Source organism: Panicum hallii, chromosome 5 (genome assembly GCF_002211085.1).
Source record: "Panicum hallii strain FIL2 chromosome 5, PHallii_v3.1, whole genome shotgun sequence".
Taxonomy (NCBI): Eukaryota; Viridiplantae; Streptophyta; class Magnoliopsida; order Poales; family Poaceae; genus Panicum; species Panicum hallii.
In genome coordinates, this window is record NC_038046.1 from 59,110,870 (window position 1) to 59,120,078 (window position 9,209).

Here is a 9,209-nt window from a genome sequence, read left to right on the forward strand (position 1 = left end):
AAATGAAATTTGCAATCATTTGGTTAGATCCGTAAGTCCTTACGGTTACATTTTCAGGGTGTCTTTTATTTTAAATTTGAAATGGGCACGTGGTGCAGCGCAATCTCGGAGCGGGAGCGGGAGCGTGCAGGGGAGTTGGATTCAAATGCTTTCGAACTCAACTGCTGCATGCAGGGGCTATGGGAACGTTGGAAAGCTACCAAGTCAGAGTCAGGTGGGCCCAGCCAGCCTCCTCCTCTGCTGAGCTGAATGGCGATGTCAGTGAGCGAGCGGAACGGCGGCAGGCTGTTGTTTGGGCATGCAAATGCCAAAAGATTTATCTCTATCGTGGTAAGTCCGTGACCGCGTGAGGCACTGATTGTCCAACATCCGACTGGGATTAGAAATATAGAAATAGTAGGGATAGAGAAGAGATTTGATATATATGTTACTACAAATGTGTGGATTTTTTTTTTTTAAACAGACGACCCCTGGACTCGACGCTTGTTGCGATTGGGCCGGAGGAGCCTAGCCTTGTTTGGGTTGGGCCTGCCGCGCGCGTGGGAAACACCGTCCGCCTGTTGTCGTCGTCGACCCCGTCCGTCCCTCCTTCCTCCCTCCGCCACCGCCTGACACCCCTCCCACTCCCTCCTCCTCCACGCACGCTTCTTAAATTTAGCAATGCACGCCACCCCTCGTCCATCCGCTTCCTCCATTCCACGCCATCCCCTCCCCTCGCACCAGCCCTCCGCCACCGGCCCGTTCGTCTGCTCGGCGGTGGCGCCCTCTGTCCCCACCGACCCGACCCCGTGGGGGCACGCCTCCTTCTCCTCCTTCATCTTGCCCTCTTCTCTCCGGCCGTTTGAAGCCCAAGGGAGGAGCGCGACGCTCCTCCATATTGGATCGATTAGGTTCGCCTCTTCCCTCCCCCCCCCCCCCCACTCTCGTTTGGTCCTCTTGAAATATGTGTTCCGTTGTTCGATTCGTCAGGGTCCAAAGCTTGACTTCAGAATGCGTAATCGCTCCTAGTTGCAGAAAAATATGCTTGCAGCCAGGGTGCGAGAATGCATAATTGCTCGTCAGGAAACTCCAAAATATGCTTGCACCCAGCAGGTTGCGAGAATGGGGAATAGAATAGAATAGATGATTTCCATGTATTCCGAGAAGAGGGAATTGATGATGATCAGCTTTCCGTTTAGTTGGTTGGTTCGATGCAGTGCCATGGTTCACCTTGATGGCACGTTTCGCGTCATCCTTGACCAATTTTTTTCCTCCGTGCCTGGAACGATCATCTCCAGCGTGCTACTTTGACCTTGGTCGTGCGTGGGTGGGTAATGCCAAACTGAATCAATGATCCATGGTGTTCTGCCAAAAGTCACAACGAGGGTCCATTTGATCTGCGCAAAATAACCGATTCCTGCTGCAATAACTGGTTTCTCCCGTTCATAAGAAACATTTGTTATTGTCTGTCCTGATGTGCTCCTGCTGTCTCGTGTGATTTCAGATGAACTCCAGGTCATACAACAAGCTGTCTGGTGCAAATGACAAGATGGATTCCAATACCCAAGCGAATAGCCATTCTAACAGTGCCTCGGAGCGCAACCAACCCGGCCTGTCAACAAATCCATCTGCGGCCTCCAAACCAGAAGTGCATTCGCATATCCCTTCTGACAAGAAATCAAAACACAAGATGTCTGATCCAGCTGACAAAAATATCCCAAGTCATGCGACAAATCATGCAGCAAATCCTGTGCCAGCAATGGTATCTGAAGCAGGTGCCACACCAATGGAAGCATCAGGAAAAGGTGACAAGACTGTTCGTCGAGGCAGCTTTGACACTTCTAGGAGTAACAGCTTGGATAGCTCCAGTACCGGACATATCAAGCGGCATACTGGGAGCGATGGCAGGTGGGAGGCCATCCAATTGGCCACCTGCAGGGACCCACCTCTCAGCCTACTCCACTTCAGGCTTCTGAAGCGCCTTGGCTATGGAGATATTGGCAGTGTTTACCTTGTGGAACTCAGGGGGACACAAACTTTTTTTGCCATGAAAGTGATGGACAAGGAGTCGCTCATCAACAGGAACAAGTTGGCACGGGCAGAGACTGAGAGGGAAATCCTTGGTCTTCTCGATCACCCCTTTCTACCCACATTGTACTCTCACTTTGAGACCGATAAGTTGTACTGCCTTGTCATGGAATATTGCTGTGGTGGCAACCTGCATTCTCTTCGGCAGCAGCAACCTAACAGACATTTCAATGAACAATCAGCCAGGTTGGTTCATCTAAGATCACCAAGTATCCTTTGCTTGTTACCTCTGACGATACTCCATACAATTCTTGCACATCAGGACATATCATTTGCTAATCTGAATTATATTTTATCTGACAGATTTTACGCCTCCGAGGTGTTGCTTGCACTTGAGTACCTCCACATGCTAGGCATTGTCTACAGAGACTTGAAACCCGAAAATGTCCTGGTCCGAGATGGGGGGCACATTATGCTGTCTGACTTTGACCTATCACTGCGGTGTTCTGTCAGCCCAATGCTAGTCAAATCCTCATCGGTCCATGCAGGTGCCAATGGTGTTGAGAAAAGCCTAGTCCACACTGCGGGTGCCAGCCAAGGCTGCATGCAGCCATCAGCATTCTTCCCACGCATGCTCTCCAAGAAGAGCCGCAAGACCAAATCAGACTTCAGTGTCAATGGATCATTCGTGGAGTTCAATGCCGAGCCGACAGATGCACGGTCTATGTCATTTGTTGGGACGCATGAGTACCTTGCACCGGAAATCATCAGAGGAGAAGGCCATGGCAGCGCTGTGGACTGGTGGACCTTTGGCATCTTCTTGTATGAGCTGCTACATGGCATGACGCCGTTCAAGGGGAGTAGCAACCGTGCCACGCTCTGCAATGTGGTGGAGCAGCCACTACGTTTCCCTGACAGCCCACCTGTGAGCAATGTGGCACGAGACCTCATCCGTGGGCTTCTGGTGAAGGACCCTCTGAAGAGAATTGCAACCAAGAGGGGTGCCTCTGAAATCAAGCAGCACCCGTTCTTTGAGGGGGTGAACTGGGCACTTGTGAGGGGTGCTCATCCACCTTCTGTCCCTGACCCTGTAGACTTCAGTCAGTTCAGATCTAAGGAGAAGATGGCGACGGAGAGAACAGTGGCGGCTGCTCCGAGTAGTTTACCAGCTGGTGTTGCAGCCGCCAATTCTTCCGCCAATTTTCAGTATTTCTAGGTCTGTACCCTGTCGAGTTCGGGTATTCGTAGGACTGAACACCGTAGATACAGATGTCTGTATTGTTGTTATTCCTCTCCATCTTTACTTTTGTATATGCTGTTCTCGTGCCATAATGTGAACACCATGAGTACAGGAAAGAAAAATATCTCACTCACCTCCAAACCTCTACAAAGTTCTAGGAGATACAGAGTTCCAGGAAAGAAAAATGTGAAATGATCATCCAAACCTCTACAAATAATGTGATATCACAATTTCTCTACTTTCAAAGCATTTAATTAGGGAGAGAATTCTTCCGATGTCATGAACAAACACAGTGTGGCAGACACTCAGAGAGTAGCTGATGATGAATGCTGAACGAACTAACAGATACGCATGCCTACTACAGTCTTGATGAATATACTGTTTTTTCCTTCTTCACAGCTATTAGGATTCTTCGCAGCCTGGTAAAGTTAAAACTAGAATATGGAGCCTCATTCTGTCCGGGAGTTGCAAATCTAACGCCACACACACAACCGAACACCGTTTGGCAGTATGCCTCTGCCACTGCACGAAGGAGAGGGGTTCCAACTCAGATATGAGTAACAAAAAATGAAGCTATCCCTTACATAGGAGTATACATGTCCTTTTATAGAACGGTCGGTGCTACAGTGCCCTTTTACAGCTCAATCTGATACCGAGCCAATTCCTAATTAACTTCTAACTCCTAATCACCTAGAAGCCTAAAAACCCTTCTAGCAACCTGCCTACCTTAGTCACTAAGGAACCTAGTATAATACTAGCTAATACAAGGTTTATGTCGGTACATACAGATAGGGGTACCTCCTGCTAGGGTGTCCAGGCCCTGGGACTTCTCATAATCCACGCTCCCCCTTTGCCTCTGGGCCACGTGGCATACGGCCTCCGGGCCTGACAGCTGGGACCACGGTCTCCGGACCCTCCCCGAGCTCCGTGAGGTCCGGGGCCTCTGCACACCCACGTGGGCGGGAGAGCTCTCGGGTAATCCCTGCGGACCCGGCCTCCCCTGGGAGGTCCGGGGCCGCCACGTGTGATGGCCAGACCATCACAGGCTAGCCCGCTCCGGCCGGCCACGGGGGCCCCGGACCCCTCTTTCCCCCGGGAAGGGGTCCGGTGCCGCCATGTGCTGCCCGGCGGGAGGAGCGGGGCTGACCCCGCCGCGTGCCTGCGGCCGGAGGCCCCTTACGGGTCGCCTCTCCACCTACCAGCATTTAATGCGGTAGCTGAGTTGGGCGCGCCAAGGTCAAAAGGTGCGGCCTGCCACTGACACACGGTGCAGGTAAGCTGACACCACGGTAAGCCCGCCTGATCTGAAGACGGCGCGTCGTATCACCGCGCACAGTGCGCGGACTGTGTGCAGTCCCGTCACGGTACTACGCGCGTGATGATGGTCTGTAATAGGCATGCTAAGTCTTGCGCTGTAACAGTGCGCATGGCACGAGCCAGCGCTGGCTCGCCCCCTGACTGGAGGTTCCATCCCAACAGTGACAGCACGGCTTCACTGTTGGGCAACGCTGACACCGAACACTGTACAAGACAAGGCTGTACACGGCCGTATCCCGACTGTGGATACGCACATCAACTTCCCGATCGAGAGGACTACGGAGAGGAGCTCGAGGAGATGACCTCCATATCTCTCGTAGAACAAGCTCCTGTTGGCCGGACCCACATGTCGGGGTCCCGCTCAGTGTAAGCACTCCTCTTGGACTATAAAAGGGAGAATGCACTCGTTAGAACACAGGAACAAAAACACTTACACTAGACGTTCCAAGTTCCAGGTCACACACACAAGCTTAGGCTGCTTTCCATTCAGGCTCACGCAGCCAATACAACACCAAAGTGGACGTAGGGTATTACGCTACGGCGGCCCGAACCACTCTAAATCTGCGTGTCCTTCCTGCGTTCATCTGTCCACCGATCGAGCGCTCCTAAGTCTCCTCCAAACCCATCCTTAACTAGGATTAGGCGGGTGCTTTCCGCCACCCGGCTGGAGAATTCCTCCGACATTTGGCGCGCCAGATAGGGGACCAGGTTTTGGTTTGCGCTTGGTCGACCTTCGCGACTTCAATGGCGCAGGAAAATGGTCACCATGACCTCCTGATCGGTGAAGAAGTGGCGTCGACAGCGCCACACGCCTCGCGCCGTCACGCCTCCAGGGTGGCTCCGCGTGCTGCTCCACCATGCGCAGCGGAGCGGGACTCCGTGGCCCAATCGGTGCTCCCACCGAGCGGGCCCCTCATGGCAGCCAGGGAGTTGCTCCGCAACCCCCCTGGTGAAGCGGCGTCGCTAGACGCGCACAGACAATGGCGTGACGACGTCGACCGCCTCCTCAACCTGGCACAGGCTTCCCCAGGCTCAGCGGGGGGGTCTGTATCCAGGCAGCGCCGTCGCCAGGGCGGCGCATCCGGTTCTGTGCACTCACCATCAGTAAGGAGTGCACGGACTGTGGACCTCCGGGCAGAGCTCAACCGCAGGCATGCGGAAGAGGATGCCAGGATCTCCATCGAGCGAGCACGCAACCGACGGCTCAACATTGAGGGTCGGGACCTTGCGCCCGAGCTCGATGCGGCTGCGGCCAGGCTGCAAGGACTCGCCCAAGCGCCGGTATCAGGCGTGGGCTGTGCAGCGCTCGTAGACCACCTTCGTGTGGTCGCCTGGCCGTCCAAGTTTCGGCCTCACCTGCCGGAAAAATATGACGGGTCCTCCAACCCGTCAGAGTTCCTGCAGGTCTACATCACCGCCATCACGGCGGCTGGGGGGTAACGAAGCCGTCATGGCAAGTTACTTTCATGTAGCCTTGACCGGGCCGGCCCGGACCTGGCTCATGAACCTTACCCCGGGATCCATCCATTCCTGGGGAGAACTCTGCGCACAGTTCACGGTGAACTTCGCCAGTGCGTACCAACAGCATGGCGTGGAAGCCCACCTCCACGCCGTGAGGCAACAACCCGGGGAAACCCTCTGGGCCTTCATCTCCCGCTTCACTAAGGTACGTGGAACCATCCCACGTATCTCCGATGCATCTATTATCACGGCTTTCCGACAAGGGGTCCGAGATGAGAAGATGCTAGAGAAGCTGGCGACCCATCAGGTGGAAGCCGTCACCACCCTGTTCGCTCTGGCGGACAAATGCGCCCGAGCTGCAGAAGGCCGTGCGTGGCACTCTGCAACTCAGGCAGGACCTGCTCAAACGAGCCGGCCCAGTGTCGCTGCCCCTGGCAGCGGCAAGAAGAAGAACAAGAAGAACCGTGGCTTCGACAAGTCGCGGATCGGGGGTCCGGCCGTTGCGGCTGCAACGACCGGGGGCCAGAACTCCCGCGGCAAGCGCCCACGACAGCAGCGCACCGACCCCGGGTCGTGCCCTGTTCATCCTAGGGCTCGCCACAGCGCCGCTGAGTGCCGCGAGATCCAGAAGCTCGCGGAACGCCTCAGCAAGAGGCGTGACCAAGCCTCCAAGGAAGGCTCCTCCCCTCCGCGGCGGTCCGGCAAGGAGAAGGCCTCTGATGCCGACGCTGCTGCGACTGAGAGGGAGTTGGGGTATCAAACCCCCAATAAAGACCTCAAGGGACTGTTCCAGCAGTCCGATTCCGAGTCCGGCGGGGATGAGCGCCGCAAAAAGCTGTACGTTATGTACGGTGGCAGTTCGGAGCTCGTCTCCCGACGGGACGTGAAGGCCCTTCGTCGGGAGGTCCTCTCGGTGAAACCAGGGGTGCCGAGGGCGGCGCCCCACCAGCGGTGGAAGGGCATCACCATCTCCTTTGGGCCATCCGACTGCCCAGAGAACATGGCGGGTGCAGGAGTGCTGCCGCTCATCACGGCACCCACCATCGCCAATGTTCGCCTTCACCATGTGCTGATCGACGGAGGCGCCGGCCTCAGCGTCATCAGCTATGCGGCGTTCAAGCACCTGCAGATCCCGGAGTCCAAGCTGGCTCCATCACGCCCATTCTCAGGAGTGGGCCCCGATCCCGTGTACCCGGTAGGGACCATCACCTTACCGGTTACATTCGGGACGGAGGACAATTTCCGTACCGAGAACGTGCAGTTCGAGGTCGCGGAAGTTAACCTCCTCTTCAACGCCATCATCGGCAGACCGGCCCTGTACCGGTTCATGGCCGTTGCCCACTACGGGTACCTGGTCCTAAAGATGCCCTCTCCGGCGGGCGTCCTCACCGTCCAAAGCGATCGGGCCGCTGCTGTTGTAGCGGTCGAAAAGCTCCATGCGCTGGCTACGGGGCTTGCCCCTGCAGCTGGCACCCTGGGGTCCGACCCCTCGACCTCACGAGCCAAGGCCCTGGCCAAGGCACCGAAGGTCCATCCGTCCGACACGGACGATGTCCCCGTGAAGACCGTCCAGGTCGGAGCGGAGACCTCCCAGACCACCCGCATCGGTGGCAACCTGGGAGAGAAATAGGAAAGCGCGCTCATCGCCTTCCTCCGGGCAAATGTTGACGTGTTCGCTTGGGAACCGTCACAGATGCCCGGGATCCCTAGGGAGGTGATTGAGCACCATCTGAAGATCCACCCCGACGCCAGGCCGGTCCGGCAGAAGCCACGCAAGCAGTCCATCGAGCGGCAAAACTTCATCCGTGAAGAGGTCCGCAAGCTGCTGCAGGCTGGCTTCATCGAGGAGGTCTACCATCCTGTATGGTTGGCCAACCCGGTTGTAGTCCCAAAGGCCAACGGGAAGCTTCGGATGTGCATCGACTACACCAATCTAAACAAGGCATGTCCAAAAGACCCTTATCCACTTCCGCGTATAGACCAGATTGTAGACTCCACCTCCGGGTGTGATTTGCTGTCCTTCATAGATGCCTATTCTGATTTCCACCAAATCAAGATGGCTTGTGATGATAGGAAGCACACAGCTTTTGTAACAGTGGATGGACTTTATTGTTATATAGTGATGCCTTATGGGTTACTTAATGCTCTACCCACCTTTGCTCGAGCAATGAACATCACTCTAGGTGTTTGGTTAGAGATATAGTCGAGGTGTATGTTGATGACATCGTTGTCAAGACTAGAGAGTCGAATTCCCTCTTAGAAAACTTAGCTCAAGTCTTCGACAAGTTACGGGCGACCTCCACCAAGCTTAACCCCGAGAAGTGCGTCTTCGGCGTATCGGCGGGAAAGCTCCTTGGTTTCTTGGTCTCCCACCGGGGGATCGAGGCCAACCCGGACAAGGTCCGGGCGATCGAGGCAATGAGACCTCCTGCACGCCTCAAAGATGTACAGAGGTTGACGGGGTCCGTTGCAGCCCTCAGCCGTTTCATTTCGAGACTGGCGGAGAGGGCGCTTCCCTTCTTCAAGTTGATGAGGGGGTCCAGCCCGTTTGTATGGACCGAAGAGGCAGAACGTGCCTTCCAAGAGATGAAGCAGTACCTTACCTCCTTGCCGGTCCTGGTCGCTCCGGACCCAGGTGAGATACTGTTTCTTTATCTTGCAGTAACGACCGAAGTGATCAGCATGGTGCTGGTCACCGAGAGGTCCGAGTTTCCCTCGCAAGGGGCCCCTGTGGACCCCCCTGAGGGAGAAGGAGGCCCGGCCTCCTCCACTCCAGCAACCGGCCCTGCTTCGGAGGGTCCGGCCGGGTTCCGACCCGGAGAAGCACTGAGCAGCTTGGGGGCCGAAGGGTCCCCAGCCCAAATTGAAGGATCCAGTCCACCTGGTAGAGTCAGGACCGTCCAGAAGCCGGTCTACTACGTCAGTGAGGTCCTTCATGAGACAAAGGCCAGGTATCCTGAAACGCATAAGCTCCTTTATGCTATACTTGTTGCGTCCAGGAAGCTCCGCTACTACTTTCAGGCCCACAAGATGTGGTGGTGACCGCCTATCCATTGAGGGCCATCCTCCACAACTCCAACGCCACAGGTAACATCGCCAAGTGGGCTGCAGAGCTCGCGGGTTTCCAGCTTGACTTCCAGCCGCGTCACGCCGTCAAGAGCCAGATCCTTGCTGACTTCATCGC

General features: G+C 55.7%; 1 protein-coding gene across 1 annotated transcript; it reads left to right on the top strand.

Annotated features, from left to right (window-relative positions):
• Positions 1 to 641: 641 nt before the first annotated feature.
• Positions 642 to 3,363, top strand: LOC112894069 (serine/threonine-protein kinase AGC1-7-like). The gene is made up of 3 exons (XM_025961652.1): positions 642 to 890; positions 1,484 to 2,253; positions 2,371 to 3,363. The coding sequence occupies exons 2-3, from the start codon at positions 1,484 to 1,486 to the stop codon at positions 3,221 to 3,223; spliced, it is 1,623 nt and encodes a 540-aa protein (XP_025817437.1). The 5' UTR covers positions 642 to 890; the 3' UTR covers positions 3,224 to 3,363.
• Positions 3,364 to 9,209: the final 5,846 nt, after the last annotated feature.

Bases quoted from the DNA above. Each gene is read 5' to 3' on its own strand.
- LOC112894069 (XM_025961652.1), top strand. From the start codon at position 1,484: ATGAACTCCAGGTCATACAACAAGCTGTCTGGTGCAAATGACAAGATG. The intron at 2,254-2,370 runs GTTGGTTCATCT...TTTATCTGACAG, and splicing joins TTCAATGAACAATCAGCCAG to ATTTTACGCCTCCGAGGTGT.